The 15,620-nt window shown below is 53.5% G+C and overlaps 5 protein-coding genes across 5 annotated transcripts; 2 read left to right on the top strand and 3 right to left on the bottom strand.

The window, feature by feature from the left end:
• Positions 1 to 371: 371 nt before the first annotated feature.
• SAICODRAFT_30970 (uncharacterized protein) lies at positions 372 to 872 on the bottom strand. Its single transcript, XM_019167807.1, has 2 exons — positions 672 to 872; positions 372 to 595 (listed from the first exon to the last, which is right to left on the bottom strand). The coding sequence occupies exons 1-2, from the start codon at positions 766 to 768 to the stop codon at positions 516 to 518; spliced, it is 177 nt and encodes a 58-aa protein (XP_019022994.1). The 5' UTR covers positions 769 to 872; the 3' UTR covers positions 372 to 515.
• Positions 873 to 983: 111 nt separating this feature from the next.
• SAICODRAFT_138939 (mRNA cleavage and polyadenylation specificity factor complex subunit Ysh1) lies at positions 984 to 3,488 on the top strand. Its single transcript, XM_019165481.1, has 2 exons — positions 984 to 1,131; positions 1,183 to 3,488. The coding sequence occupies exon 2, from the start codon at positions 1,243 to 1,245 to the stop codon at positions 3,400 to 3,402; it is 2,160 nt and encodes a 719-aa protein (XP_019022993.1). The 5' UTR covers positions 984 to 1,131; positions 1,183 to 1,242; the 3' UTR covers positions 3,403 to 3,488.
• Positions 3,489 to 3,574: 86 nt separating this feature from the next.
• Positions 3,575 to 10,384, bottom strand: SAICODRAFT_59160 (uncharacterized protein; the record flags this gene model as incomplete). The annotated part of the gene is made up of 2 exons (XM_019169658.1): positions 3,575 to 6,418; positions 10,220 to 10,384. 2 exons carry the CDS (start codon positions 10,382 to 10,384, stop codon positions 3,575 to 3,577), a joined length of 3,009 nt encoding a protein of 1,002 aa, XP_019022992.1.
• Positions 10,385 to 12,472: 2,088 nt separating this feature from the next.
• On the top strand, positions 12,473 to 14,892 carry SAICODRAFT_139484 (uncharacterized protein). The gene is made up of 4 exons (XM_019165484.1): positions 12,473 to 13,611; positions 13,672 to 13,748; positions 13,803 to 14,498; positions 14,571 to 14,892. The coding sequence occupies exons 1-4, from the start codon at positions 12,704 to 12,706 to the stop codon at positions 14,612 to 14,614; spliced, it is 1,725 nt and encodes a 574-aa protein (XP_019022991.1). The 5' UTR covers positions 12,473 to 12,703; the 3' UTR covers positions 14,615 to 14,892.
• On the bottom strand, positions 14,812 to 15,386 carry SAICODRAFT_35979 (DUF1768-domain-containing protein; the record flags this gene model as incomplete). The annotated part of the gene is made up of 2 exons (XM_019168462.1): positions 14,812 to 15,165; positions 15,222 to 15,386. 2 exons carry the CDS (start codon positions 15,384 to 15,386, stop codon positions 14,812 to 14,814), a joined length of 519 nt encoding a protein of 172 aa, XP_019022990.1.
• Positions 15,387 to 15,620: the final 234 nt, after the last annotated feature.

Here is a 15,620-nt window from a genome sequence, read left to right as displayed (position 1 = left end):
GGCCTTTAGATCTTTGCTCGCGAGCTCTTTATCTCAGGTTGTTTGTGTCGTGTTATGAAGGGTACGCATGACTTTTCGAGCCTGTCAGAGCCTTCCAAGGTTGTATCTACATTGACCATATCGTAGTTTTATCAACTTGAATCCTTGAGTCATCGGTATGCAATGTATCGTATACATGAGGGTGTTCGTCATCGGATGGATGATTTCTTCATGACGCGTACGAGCAGGAACTGACCCCTATATTCAAGTACGTGGATATGCGCGGGATGGTTCTGTTCATTCGTATCTCTTCAACGATATCGAAACGTAAATCCGTCCTCGCCAAGATGCCTCGATATTAACCCCTTTTCCTAGATGCCTCCAAAGTAATAGCTCAAAACCTCAAACAAAGACTCCATGGCCAACGCCCGACCCGGCCTCAATACTTTCTCTGCATCTGAAGGTCTTAAGCTTCTGCGGACCTCTACCGCGCCTTCCAATCAACTCGTGTGTATAGCCCCCTCACCACCCCTTCTCTAAAGGTGATCCATGATCAAGTCCCCAGACTTATAGATACTGAATCCAACCATCAAAAGCAACAAAATGATAACGATATCTATCACACATCCATGTCAGCGCACTGAACACCTTCTGTGACAATATGACGATATGACGATCAGGGGAACACTTACTCGCAATAACTCGCTCAAAGGGTTCGAGCATGTAAAGCGCAAGCGTCACGTTCCATCTGTAGATGGCGACATCGAGGTAACGCCTGAGTGCACCCATATCCGTCGATATATATCAAAGAAATAAGTTGCGGATAACTGCCGGCGCGAAAGACCAGAGCTTTAACGTGTCGCGGTCGCGCTGCGAGATGACTGGCTGGTTGAAAACGGTTGGAGGTTGGTCTATACCCAACTCATTCCCCCCTTGACGTTTTGCTTGATGGATGTGCTGGGACTTCTTCCTCTTTGCTCCCCGCTGCCTGCTACGGTCGCGGTGTTGGGCCGACTGCACGAACCATGCCAGGCACACGCACGTACGAGCGAGCCCTGCTGCGACAACGCAATCCATACGGTTCACCAGAGCAGAGATCTTTGCTTTGGGGCTGCCATTGATTGCCGTTTCGCTACTGACATACTCCATAACGTGGGTTCTCTCGTTTCGCATCTCAGATCGTTGACTGACGTTTCTCGACAGTGCTTCCACCGACGCTCCAAATAATTCGAGCGCATCAAGACGCTTGGTACAGCTGTTGATATGTCGAAACGCAAGGCCGAGACGGTGGAGATCCCGGTGGATCCAAGTGATGTCCTTGAATTTACCAACCTTGGTGCTGGCAATGAGGTTGGAAGATCATGTCATATCATTCAGTTCAAGGGCAAGACCGTCATGCTTGACGCCGGTGTCCACCCCGCCTACACTGGTCTCGCTGCATTACCCTTCTACGACGAATTCGACCTGTCAACAGTCGACGTACTCTTGATTTCTCATTTCCATCTGGACCATGCTGCGTCACTACCATATGTTATGCAGAAGACCAATTTCAGAGGGAGAGTGTTCATGACGCACCCAACAAAGGCTATCTACAAGTGGTTGTTGTCTGATTTCGTCCGTGTGTCGAATGTAGGACCAGATGACCAGCTTTATGAGGAGAAGGATCTGTTGGCATCATATGAGAAGATTGAGACGATTGATTATCACTCTACTGTTATTGTGGACGGTATCAAGATCACACCTTACCATGCTGGACATGTGTTGGGTGCGGCTATGTTCTTCATTGAGATCGCGGGCGTGAAGATCCTGTTTACCGGAGACTACTCAAGAGAAGAAGATCGACACTTGAATGTGGCTGAGGTACCGCCTGAGAAGCCGGATATTATGATTACCGAGTCGACATACGGTACAGCAGCACATCAGCCAAGAGAAGAGAAGGAGAATCGGTTAACTCATTTGATCCATTCAACACTACGACGAGGTGGACGCGCACTTCTTCCTGTATTTGCGTTGGGACGAGCACAAGAGCTCCTTCTTATTCTAGAAGAATACTGGACGAACCATCCTGAGCTTCATTCCGTCCCGATTTACTACGCCTCCTCCCTTGCCCGGAAATGTATGGCGGTGTATCAAACCTACATCAACATGATGAACGACAACATCCGCCGCAAGTTCCGTGAAGGGCAGGAGAAGGGCGAAGGTCGGAATCCATTCATTTTCAAGCATATTCAGAGTCTGAGGAGTTTGGAGCGGTTTGAGGATGTGGGTCCGTGTGTGATGCTGGCGAGTCCGGGTATGTTACAGAATGGTGTGAGTAGGGAGTTGTTGGAGAGGTGGTGTCCAGACCCGAGGAATTCACTGTTGGTGACGGGTTACTCAGTGGAGGGTACGATGGCAAAGCATATTCTCAATGAACCGCCGGAGATTCAGTCATTATCGGGTCAGGCGCTACCACGGCGGATGCAAGTCGAAGAACTTTCTTTTGCAGCACATGTCGACGGAAGACAAAACCAGGAGTTTATCCATGCTATTGGGGCGCGACACATCATTCTTGTCCACGGCGAACAGAACAACATGGGCCGTTTGAAATCGAACTTGATGTCCCATTACAAGGGGAACGATCAAGTGAAGATCTATAACCCCCGCAACTGCGAGCCTCTCCAGCTTCCCTTCCGCAGTGACAAGATTGCGAAGACAATCGGATCCCTTGCGACCAAACCACCAGCAAACGGCGTCATACTGAGCGGTGTATTAGTACAGAAGGACTTTGGGATGAGTGTCATGGCTGCAGAAGATCTGAGGGAGTTCTCAGGGTTGGTGACGAGTATCGTTGTTGAGAAGCAGAGAGTACGGTTTGGTGCTGGTGTGAGCCTGCTCGTGTTTCATCTCGAGCAGATGTTTGGTGCTGTTCGGAAGGAGCTGGATGAGGAAAAGCGACCAATGTTCAAGGTCATGGATACCGTCACGATTCGTTGTGTGGAGGAGTACGAACTTGAGATTGAGTGGGTTGGAAATGTCATGAACGATTCTATTGCCGATGCTGTCCTCGCCATCCTACTTGGAGTGGAGTCGTCGCCGGCATCTGTGAAACTCACAAATCAGTCATGTTCGCACTCGCACTATCCTTCACATGCAAATGTTACTCCCGCGTTACGATTGGAGCGTGTCCTGATGTTTCTCGAGGCGCAGTTTGGTGAATGGTTGACGAGCACCGATGTCGGATGCAACATTGTGGTTGACGATCATAAAGCAAGTGTGAATCTGGAGACGCTGGAGGTTGAGTGTGGGTTCGAACCCTTGAGAAGTAGAATTAAGGCAGTATTAGAACGCGCTGTTGGGACTGTTGCGCCTTTCGCGAGGTTCGAGGAGGAAAGTGATAGAGATGACGAAGAGGTCAAGGAAGAAGACGAGGACACGCGCTGAGCCGGGTAAGGTATGTAACTGAAAGGAAGTCTATTTATAGGAACACCCATGTATGCGACGATATGCCAAAAGTCAAACGCCAAACTATAGTATAATGCCAAGCTTGTATCCCTCCTTCCTTGCCGCCTCCATTAGTATACGTATCGTGCCATCTCTTTTCTCATTCTCAGGGTCATGCTCGGTATCCAAACACCTCCGCAACAGCGCTTATCGTACTCCCTGCTCCAAACCCAACAGCGGCAAGAGCCACCATGAGGTCCACCACCGTCAACCCTAACGCACCCATCATAAATCTTGGTGCGAAGATCTTCCATACCATTAAGTGCCGCCTGAACCAGCCAGCGAAGATCACTGCGCTGAGTGTCACGGTGGCGTGGTAGAGGATGTAAGTAGCACATGCTCCACCAACGTCTCGCAGCGTCCGTGACGTCTCCGGGTTCCGCTTCCAGAGGATGGGAAGAGGAACTGCGAGGGTGGTGAGAACGAATGCGCCGTATGTGTTGAGAATCACCAGCAACGGCGAAATTGGGTAAACGACCTTCTCCACGGCGATGAAGGCCGTATCCCACTGGATACTGGGTAATGTTCCCTGGTGCCCAGTCGAGAAGAAATGTGCATGAGCCAACAAGCCCAAAACAACCGGGCCAATAGCCGATTCCGTGATGCCATTCAGGTCAAGAATCTCAAGCAACGTCAGCAACTGCCAAAGCAAGATCGCAAAGGACAGTCCACCCATCGGCTTCAACACCAGTGTAATCGCCAAGAAAGCGTTTAGGAGGAACAGCAAATAGTATGACCCAAATACATTGGCATACCCGACAATTGCCACCTGAACCCCATCCTTATTCTCAGCACTCGCAGCAGCAGCAGCACTCTTCCTCACATCCACCCGGATACACAGCTGCTGTCCCCATGCCCACGCAACATTTCCCGCAACGACTGCCAACCCAAGGACAATCTTCGCCAGAGTCAACTTAACTCCAAGCGACTCCACGCCCTCACCGAGCCACTCCCCATTATCGGCCGTATCAAGCGTCCAATACACTGTCACCAACGCTAACCCCATTCTCAGCCCAACACCGATAAACATCGACGCCGGGCCCTCATATGACTTGGTCTGATGCAAAAACGCCCTGATCAATCCCGGCAGCAACAGTGCCACCATTCCTAGCCCGATCAACGCCCACAGACTCGACACAGTCGTATTCTGTCCCGAGTAAAACGTGCTGACGCAATTCGGCATTTGCTCTTCCCTACACACCCGAATCCCGGCAGCGATCCTCGTGAGACCCATGAATACCATGGAATGGTACACACCTAACCACCTCTCGCCCGAGACTGAGATCGAGAAGGAGTGGAGGAGGGCGAGGAAACCGAATGTACTGAGAAGGTATGGGACGACGCGGTCTTCCCACACCGTAAAAGAGTTTGAGGCGAAGATTGAGGCGTGGGTCAATGTCAAGAACGCCGCGAGCCAGCCCCAGGCATTTCGGGGGGTGATACACTCGAGCTGTGGCGTGGAGAGTACCGACATTCCAACATACCCCATCATCGAACCCATTCCACTCCCAAACACCGCACGCTCACCCCAACTCAACCCACTCAACCCCAAGATTCTCCCCACGAGCATGATCACGACCGAGCCAACCCCACTTCCCACCGTTGCAGCAACAACGATGGGCCCGCTCTGCCGTGTAAACGTACCGCGGACATACCCCGCCAACACGCCCAAACTCCCGAGTAACGTCACGATACCCGTAACCATCTTACTCATGTCGAATTGTGCCCACATGCGTCGACACACCTCTAACACAGCTTTCTGGTACTGCACATAAAACTCCACTTGCTCCTTCGCATCCGTTGTTTTGGATGCAAGGTCGAGGAATGATTGGGCTAGGGTGAGGTCGAGGTCTGTGCCGTAGGTTGCAGCATATTGCTGAACTTGGTGTGCGGCGAGCTTGGTGACCGATGCAAGATTTGTGTAATCCGATACGAGACCGAGGAAGACTTCTGGTATGGGTGTGCCGAGGTTGTTGTACGGAATCGGTAAACCCAAGGCGAGAGCGAGGGTGGGTACGAGGTCGACTTGGCTGATGCTCCGTCCGGACGACATGGGTGCGAATCGTGGTTCTTTGGAGTAAAGCCAGAGACCTGCACTTACTTCATCATACGAATCACCACCGTGATCACCGCGACCGTCCATCCCGTGGTCACCAAATACTACCAGAAGCGTATCATCCGCAATCTGCTCCACGACGCGGGTGAGGACCTCGTTCATCTCTCCCAGCTTTCCGGTCATGGCGGGGTGGTCTGGACCGTACCTGTGTCCAGCGTGGTCGACGCCGAGGAAATGCGCGATGAGGACATCCCAAGATGACTGGTTTGCTGACGCAAGGAGAGGGAAGAGGTGTTCTTTCACGCCATTGTCGACGGTGTGGAGGTCCCAAACGTTGAAGCTATCGTAGGGATGTGAGATATCGAATGCGCCGGGGAAAAGACTAGTCCAGGTATCGTCTCCGAGAAATGCGATAGTCCTGTTTTGTGCCTTGAGTTGGTGGATGAGGTTATCTTCCTCAATCGCCGTACCCGCAAAGTTCGATCCGGCGTCGATGAAGGTAGGTAAGGAGCCGGTGGTCAACCCCTTTAGGCGCTGAAGAGTGGTCGTGGGCGGGTCGGCGATGAATTCGAAGAGCAGAGAGTTTTCCGGGTGTGCAGAACTCAACTCATGTGGTAACGTAAATGCGTTATGATATGCCGCTGAACTCCCCTCCACGGGCGTAAGGAAATCATAACGAAGGGCATCGATGACGACAATGACGACCTTGTCAAAAATCTTGGGATGCCACCCACCATCATATGCGTTCCCTCCTATTGATGCCAATGAATCCATCGTAGAGACATTATCCAACACGATCCGATTCAGCAAGAATCCCCTCGTGAAGAGGTATAATCCACCAATGTGCAACCCCGTAAACCACAAGAAAACGCCCACCAGCAAAGCCAACGACACCTTAAACTTCCTCCTCGCCCTCACATTCGCAGCCTGTACCGGATCATCTCTCTTCACACTCCCACCCCCTACTCCTTTCTGCTTCCTCAACTTTTCTTGCGCGAGCCGTGCTCGAGATTGAAGATCCATTGGCGGCTTATGGAACGATGCTGAGATTATCAGGATCTCTCTCTCGGAGAAAGGATAGAACGAAGAACGGCGATGCGGACGAGCCACTCAGGGCATTGAATGGAAGGCCAGGAATGGTATTGTCGCACGTCGCTTGTTTCTCTCGGTCGGTGATCTTCCTTACGGCGGGATTTTGACAGGCTTAGGGACAAGTGTGGAGATCAGGGTAAGTCACGGGAGTGCACCTCTAACTTTTTTAGGAGGGAGAAAAACAACGGTCTCGACCACGAACAGAACAGTCTCTCTTTATCATCTTATACAATGGGAAACGTTAGTAACTGGATAACCATCATGGTACGCAGTTTGTTGACAATTCACATAGGGTGCCAAGGCCCAGCAGAAGCGTGAGCGTAACGCGAAGAACACGGGTGCTACCGCTAAGTCTCAGCTCAAAGTCGTACGTTCTCCCCATCGTTCGCTCTCTTACTCCATTATCTAACGTCTACGGCAGAACGAGACCGCCAAGAACGTTATCTGCAAGACTTGTTTCCAGACTTTCCTCATGACCACCCGTCAGCCTGAGTTGGCCCAGCACGCCGAGAACAAGCACGGCAAGACCTTCGAGGCCTGTTTCCCCGACTTCAAGGGCAAATAAGCGTGTACTTCTGCGAAACGTGTAGCTACAACTAGAGGGATGGAGTACGGTGGGGTGGTGAAAGGTGGGAAAACGGAAAATATAGCATGAGCGGGCGTTCTTCTGAAGGAGGAGATTTGTGTCCTTCCTTACACACAATTGATACCAAAATCAAAATAGTAGTCAACCTTGTTGAGCTTGCTTTCTTTCTCCTTCGACGCAAGTGATCGGCTCGAGGCATTGCGCTATAGCTATCTTCTGTTTTCTTCCCAAGACCGACGGTTTAGATCGTCAAGTTGTACTGGTAATCCTTGTCGTCTGCGTTCTGCACCACCCACAACAATGCCGAACTCAACATGATCAAGCCGTTTGCTAGGACGTTCGCGACACCGAACCAGAGCGTGGGGTAAGGATAGTTGGGGAGGAGGTACTTCAACGTGAGGACAGTCTGGAGAGCTATGTTAGTACTCATGAAAAACATTACGCGGGAAATGCAATTGCTCCTGGGATTCTTATCCTCGAGGAAGCACAAGGGAACGTACAATTGATCCAGCCAATCCACCAGCCATCAACGCAAACCCGACGAACAAAAATAGTCTCGCCTTCCAGGCAACTCCACTTCCAGAGTACGAGAACGAATCCCCATTGAGCCGTGCCTTATCAATCGAATTGATGCTGTGCGTATGATTAGCAAATGGTTAAGGAAGACTCGGTTCTAGCACACGCACACAATCATTCCCAACACCGAGCAGATCCCCGGAATCCAATCAACGAAGGTAACATGTACCTCACCGCCCGATGTAACCTTCGAATACACCGCCGCGTCGATGAAAGCCCAGAAACCGAGGGCGAAGAGGGCACCGGCGATGTAAACTCCAGTCGAGGATAGGGAGGGAAGGAAGGAAGGGAGCGCGGGGAAGCGGAAGCGGAAGAGGCGTGGAGAGGTGTCGAAGGCGTCAGACGGCATTTTGGAGATGGATCGGTTTGTTGTAGTAAATGGAGGGTTCAGTGCTGGAGCTGATCCGAGCCAGGGCCGCGGCCGACGTCACCCGCGGCTGCTGGGGTATATAGCACCGGGGTCCGGAGTACCGAGCCATTCAACCATGAGATAAGCGGAGCAGGATCTACCCAGGATCATCACCAAGTCGATCAGTTCACCACCAGTCAACGAGGACGAATAGCAAAGCGGATCAACAGCGAGATCAAGCAGATCAAATCATGCCAACACAAACAACCTCCGCCGCAACGAGCACAGTCCCTCTCCATCTCCCGCCAAGCACGACACACATCTCACCCAGCGCCATCAAACCGAGTCCATCTCCTACAAACAGCGGCGCGTTAAGCATGGAGGGAGAGATGGGTGTGAAGGGGAGTGGTATGCCGCCGCCGAGTCCACCGGGGAGTGGTACCGGTAGAGAGCCGTCGACGCACCCTACGCCCATTCCCTCCTCCAACCCCATGAGGCCAACAGCTTCAGTGTTGACCGGGCATGGTACTGGTATCGGGAATGAGGAGAGTAGGACGACGTCTTCGCCTCGCCCGCGCGCACCAAGTAACGCAGACGGCCACCTCCATCCACAATTCGTACTCCCCGCCCGTCCACCTCGCGACGATAACTCCAGTCCGATGTCCTCCGTCGGAAGGGGCTCATCCTCAGCTCGGGGCACGAGTCCAGTGCCGAGTGTGAGGAGTGCGTTGAGTGCTAGTCTGGCGAGTTTAAATGTGAGTGGGAAGGATGGACACGGACACGGACACGGACACGGACAGGGTGTTATGATGCATGATAGTTATGCGCCGGCGCTCCTACAAGAACGAAACGGTGCCGCTGAGGGGGAGGAGCAGAGGGGTCATCATATCTTGATCTGTGCGACGGGGTCTGTGGCGTCGATCAAGATCCCCACCATCATCAAATCCCTCCTGAGGTACCGCGGCGTCTCAATCCAACTCGTCCTCACGAAAGCCTCGAAACGCTTTTTCGACACCGCCGAAGTACCTGCCTGCGTCAAAATCTGGGAAGACGAAGATGAGTGGCGCGTATGGACCGGGATTGGGGAACCAGTTCTCCACATCGAGTTACGACGCTGGGCAGATATCTGCCTCCTCACGCCCTTATCCGCAAACACGCTTGCCAAACTCGCGCAAGGCCTGGCAGACAACCTCTGTACATCCGTCCTGCGCGCCTGGTCCCCCGACCGCCCGATCCTCGCCGCTCCGGCAATGAACACCTACATGTGGACCCACCCCGCGACGAAACGCCACATGGACCGTGTTAAAGAGGAACAGGGTTGGGTCGAGTTCGTGGATCCTGTGGAGAAAGTTTTGGCGTGTGGGGATTTGGGGATGGGTGGGATGGCCGATGTGGGGACGATTGTTGTGAGGGTTGTCAAGAGGTTGGGATTGGAGGAGCAGGAAGAGCAAGAGGGGGATGATGCTGGGAGTGATGTCGAGGCGGAGGAGGAAGAAGAGCAGGAGGAGGAAGCGAGGAGGGAGGAGGGCCTGAGGGTTGAGGATGAGGAGGTGAGGACGGGGTAGGCCGCGTACGATAGGACGAGGGAACGGTGAGGGGAGGAGACGGAAATGGAAGGGATGAGTAAGGTATCTTTTTGGAGTTTAGGAAAGGGAGATGTCAGGTATCTCGTAGGTCTAATGGTAATGGAAGCGCTGTGGTATCTCAGCTTCGAATTCATTGTCTTCATATCCGTTCATCCGAACCCCAACAGCCTCAATTCATGCTGTCGATTCTGACTCTAATCCACTCTCGATATTGCTCTAGTCCATGAGTGATGCAGGCGTGGGTAAATACCTAGGTAGGTATATGTATTTAGCCAAGTAACAAGATGCTAATGCTCCTAACGCCAAAGACTTCCATGCATATCTACCTCTTCCCTCAACGATGCTCACGCAAATGAATCATATGGTCCCCTGGTGAACATCAAAATGTCTTTCACGACTTATGTATCCCTCATAATCCTATGCTCATCCCGAGGCCTGCGCAAAGCCTCCGTTCTCTTCCTCTCCGCTTCTCTAGCCGGAATAAACGCGGCTCGTTCACGCAGCATGTCCACAGCAAGTGTCATATCCTTGAACCGCGCTTCGATATCTGCCGCGGGTCCAGAGTCTTTGGGTTGTTGAGGGGGTTTGTCGTCGGGGATGTCCCATTCGGTCTCCAACCATCGAATGGTATCGGTATCGACTTGGATTGGCGTGGCTTTGGAGAATGTTGGCGGCATCGGGGCCCGTGCCGCCTTCGTGGGAATCCTTGACGGGGGAGCTGTCTCCACACTTCGGGAGCTCCGCGAAGCTTCAGCTCGACCCAATGTACCCACCGTATCCCTCCGGAACCACTCCTCACCAGAACCCCTCTTCCGTACCGGCACCGATGACCGACTCCGCAAATCCGGATTCCCCCGCCCCCCGTCCCCAACATCCACCTCTTCCACCCTCCACTCCGGCCTAAGCTCCGGCCCCCCAAACTTGGTCCTAAACTTCTCCTCCCTCGCCGGCCTCAAATCCCGCTCATGCCCAATCTCAACCCCATAACTCGGCTGCGTACTCCTCATAACATTATTCACCTCCTGCGACCACTTGAACCGCGTCGCTCGATCAGCGTGTTTTTCTTCCCGGACGGCGCGTTCGTAGAGTTTTTCGATTTTGAGTTTTGTGCGTTTGTGTTCGAAGCGTTCGAGCCAGGAGTTGTCGTCGTTCGGGTTGGTGGAGAGGGGGACTCCGTTGGACCGGTCGGGGGTTGTGGTTCGGTCTGCGTGGACGTTTTCCTTGAGTGCCTTTTTTACTGCGGCGTAGTCTGCCATTAGTTTCGATTTTTCGTCTGCCAGCGTCACCTCAGCGGCATCCGCGTTCATCCTCATCACCTCCTTGAGTCCATAATCTCGCGCCTCAGCGACAACTCTATCTCCAACTCGACCCCATCTCCACCCCTCCTCCTCGCGCCCAACTCTACCCATACCCCTCCCCGTCCCCCTCCGTGCAGACGTAATTTTCGCCGCCGGCGCCTCAGTTTCATCCCCCCCTCTCACCCCAGCCCGGCGCATCGCCTCCTTCGCGCGCTCGAGCTCTGATTCGAGGAGGTTTGAGTCGAATTCTTCTGGCGTGGGTAGCTCATCCTGGTCCTTCCATGTTTCATCTAACTCTTCCCGCTTCGTGTTCGTGTTCGTGGTCTCTTTAGTCTTGACCTCATCCCACCTGGGAGGCATAACTTCTAACCTCCTCAGCCCCCGGGATGGGGGGCGGGAATGGGTGGAGGAGGAAGCGGGGTCGTCATGCCCGCCGTAGCCGCTTGCTTGAGTGAAGGTTGGGGTTGGTAGGACTGGATTTTGCTGCTTTTGTTCGTGCTCAGGCGAGGAGCCGATTTCGATAAGGGTGGTCATCCAGTCGTCGACTTCTTTCTGCACTGCAGCCGCCTGCTCCGCCTTTATCTGCGGTTCTGACTCTTGCGACGCCGACGCTGGCTTCGTCTGCGACTGCGACTGTGACTCTTCCGTCGTGCTCGTCGCCCCCGGACCCCACAAACTCGCATAAATATCATCCTGCGCCTTCCTCCTTTCCCCAACCTTCGGCCTTTTCTCCCCCACCCTAACCCACTTCCTCGCCCTCAACGCCCTCTCCTTCTTCTCCTCATACCCCCTCCTCTCCCACTCCGTCATCGGGTCCGCCCAATTCGGATCGTGGCAAATCGTCTTCGCAATCTGGTTCAACATCATCGTGAGTGGTTTATCCCTCTTCGGGTCGTGAGAGGCCAAGTGGGAGCGGAGGTGGGAGGTGATGTTGGTTGTGTTGGCGGGGATCCAGCGGAGGGGTTTTTGGGTCTTTAGGGTGGGGTCGTGGGAGCGGTAGGTTTGGATGAAGGCTGTGCGTTCGGATTCGTTTGTCCAGCCGAGGCTGGTGCGGAGTTGGGAGAGTGTTGGTTTGTGGAGAGGGTCAGAGTCTGTGTCCGGGGTTGAGGGTGGTGGTGGTGGTGGGGCGTTGGGGGCTCTTCGTTCGGTTTGCGAAGACATGGGTGGCACATATCGAGGTTTCCATGTAGAATAGGCACGATGTGTGTAAGTGGAGGGTGATCGATTGGGAAGCATTGTGGATCATATGAGACGACAGCCGGATCTCTATGCCAGGTTGCGGATCGCTCGGCTCTTCCACTCGAGGTCGAGGTCGAGGTTGTGCGCGTGCATGGACCCACAGCACCGCACCCGGTCGCCCCGTCACCCTTGACCTGCCCCCCCGTCTCGCCGTCACATCGCTGTCCATTCCGCTGGCAAGAGACCTCGACCCTTCGTCAGCACTCCTCCCCGTAGAAACCCGGATCACCCATTCTCTCTCGCGCCCAGCTGCCCAGACATACGCCAGATAAGCTCCTGCGCTAGTTGGCTGTTGTAATCAAAACCTCGGGAATGTGCGGACTCTTCAGACTTGAACGTTCAAAGCTTTTGATCCGTTTACTTTCCAGCTCTTCCCGCTGTCGAGCAACCTTGGGTAAACGGATCAGCCGTGATCGTGAAAGCTCCAGAGCGTAAGTAAAAGGATCAAGCTTAAGCGAAATGTCAACCCCAGCAGCCGGAATGGACATCACCGCCCGTCCCCGCCGCCGCTCCTCAACAGCCTTTTCCCCCTCCTTCCGCCGCACCTCAAATTCCCTCGCAACCACCCCCCGAGCCCACGCCGCACACGCAGCAAACGGCCATCCCCTCCCCGACGGAATCTACTACGACGAAGAACAACCCCGTCCCCCCGGCGGCTGGAACTCCATCGACCGCTTCGCATCCTCATGGACGCGTTCACAGGGGTTTTTTTCGTCTGCTATCCCTCTGCAGCTGCCGTCGTCTTCGTATACGGCTGAGACGACGGGGTTTCGGCCGACGTTGGAGGGGATTCCGCAGACGCCTGCTGGAGAAGGGGATGAGGAAAGTCGACCTTTCTTCGATGATGCGAGTAGTATTGGTGGTGGAGGGAGTGAGGTGGGAGGGGGGGAGAGGGATGGGACGCCGAAGGCGGTGAGGGATTATGGGGCCTTGAATCACCGGGCCAGTATCGCGACATTCGGAACGGTAGGAAGGCGTTTATCGCTCTCCTCATACCTCCCTTGCCAAGAAATTACAGCACCAGAAGACCTAGTAACAAAAACAGTCGAACTAGACGACGGCAACCTCATCTCCATCATCCTCGGTCAAAGCACAATCCACCAAACAATCTGCAACTCCATCAACATCCTCATGGGTATCGGCATTCTCTCCCTCCCGCTCGCCATCCACTACGCAGGCTGGATATTGGGGATGGGGTTCTTGGCTTTCACGGGTGGGGTTACGTTGTATACGGCCAAGGTTTTGGCAAAGTGTTTGGATGTTGACCAGACGTTGGTGACGTATGCTGATATTGGGTATTTGGCGTTTGGGGTGCGGGCGAGGTATATTACTTCGCTGCTGTTTTCCTTGGAGTTGACGGCTACATGGTATGCGCTCCCTTTCCTTCCCTCCGTCTCCTTCCTATGCGCTAAAACCTTTGGTGATAGTGTTGCGCTCGTGGTCTTGTTTGGGGATACATTGCACGCCCTCATCCCCTCCATCTCATCCACGACCTTCAAACTCCTCTCCTTCCTAATCTTCCTCCCCTCCCAATTCCTCCCCCTCCGGATCCTCTCATTCTCCTCCCTCCTCGGAATCCTCTCCGTAATCCTCCTCGTTATCGCCGTCCTCGTCGACGGCCTCTACAAATCCTCCGCACCCGGCTCGCTCTACCACCCCATGCCGACAAACCTGTGGCCTCAGGGAGAAGGATGGTGGAATGTTGGTCTGAGCGTGGGGATGTTGATGGCGCCGTGGAGTGGACATGCGGTTTTCCCGAATGTGTATCGTGATATGCATCATCCCCGGAAATTCGGGAAAGCGATGAACGTGAGTTACGCGATTACGTTTTTGTTGGATGCGACGATGGCTGTTGCTGGGTATCTCATGTTCGGCGCATACGTTCTCGATCAGGTGTCGCAGAATATCTTGGGTTTGGAGGGATACCCCGTCTTGCTCAACAAATGCGTGGTATGGGCGATCGCAATCGTACCCATCACCAAAATGCCCCTCAACACCCGTCCGATATCAACAACCCTCGACATCCTCCTCGGGCTCGACCCACGCTCAGCACCACCCTCGTCATCCTCCGCACACCCAACCAACCCACTCCTCCGCGGCCTCGCCCGCATCCTCATCCGCGTCCTCACGACCGCCATCCCCATCGGCCTCGGTATCCTCGTCCCTTCGTTCGATAGAATCATGAGTCTCATGGGAGCGGCGTTGGCGATGACGATTTGTGTGATTTTGCCGTTGGTTTATCATTTGAAGATTTTTGGGGGGGAGTTGGGGTGGGGGGAGTGGAGTGCGAATTGGGGGGTGCTTTTGGTTAGTGTGGTGTTGGCGGTTGGGGGGACGGTTGTTAGTTGTATGCCGAGGATGGATGAGTGAGGTGTGGTCATGCGGTGGGAGGAGTGGAGGGTGTGACTTTGAGTGCAGGGTATGTAGGAGGTGTGGGTCCGAGGAGGCAAGCATCGTTTTTGGTCTCAGCTGAGTTGCAATTGTTGTGTGAGCATGCTTAATCTTAATACCAGGTATATCGTTATTGGCATTAGACTGTTAGACCTTTCGACTTATTTTCATTGTCTTTATGTCATCATCTCCCCTTTTAACTCTTCCCGTACATCCGTCAATATCCTCCCCATCAAGTTCTCTCCCCACTCTTCACTGTCGATATCCTTCGTACTCAACGTCTCCTCATCAAACCCCACGCCCCAAACCCTATCTTTCGGTGATGCCTCGATCAAGTCTCTGTCTCCAGTAGACAACAGCAGGTCCCGACACTTCGGTAAGATCCCAAACTTTATCCGACACCCCCTCAGCACAAGCTCATACTTACTTCTATTCCACTTCCCCGAATCAAAACCCCTCGCCTTCTTCCCCAGCGCCTGAACCCGCCCCGGCTCCGTCCCCGGAACCTCAAGGATCTCGTTCGCGGTTTTCTATGTCAAATGTCAGTCAAGGTCTCGAAAGAGGAGGACAACAACATCTCACACACCTCATCACCAAACAAAAGGGATTTCTGGTACATCATCCAGTGTTCGAGGGTTTGGTAGGTGATGTTGGTTGTGGGATCGGTGAAGGGGGTCGGGGACCAGTTGGAGAGGAGGCCCCAGACGGGGTGATCGGGTTTCCAGAAGTAGACGGGTGAAGAGTCAGACATTGGTGATTTCTCGGTGAATTGTCGTCGGTTTTCGGAGCAGATCAGTTGTAATGGGCTGGACGTCTTGAGTTGACTGTAAATGTGCGCTGTTGAGCCGTGTGACGTCTACTCACATCTTACCTGCAACCTTAAACTTCGACTTCAATCAATTAAGCTGTACCAAAAAAACAGCCAGATACGGCCATACCATGATGAAAGCACAGGATCCCGTCCGATCTCCTAAGTTAAGCATCA

Source organism: Saitoella complicata (assembly GCF_001661265.1).
Source record: "Saitoella complicata NRRL Y-17804 unplaced genomic scaffold SAICOscaffold_17, whole genome shotgun sequence".
In the NCBI taxonomy this organism is placed as follows: Eukaryota; Fungi; Ascomycota; class Saitoellomycetes; order Saitoellales; family Saitoellaceae; genus Saitoella; species Saitoella complicata.
This window is presented reverse-complemented; position numbering and strand designations above follow the sequence as displayed.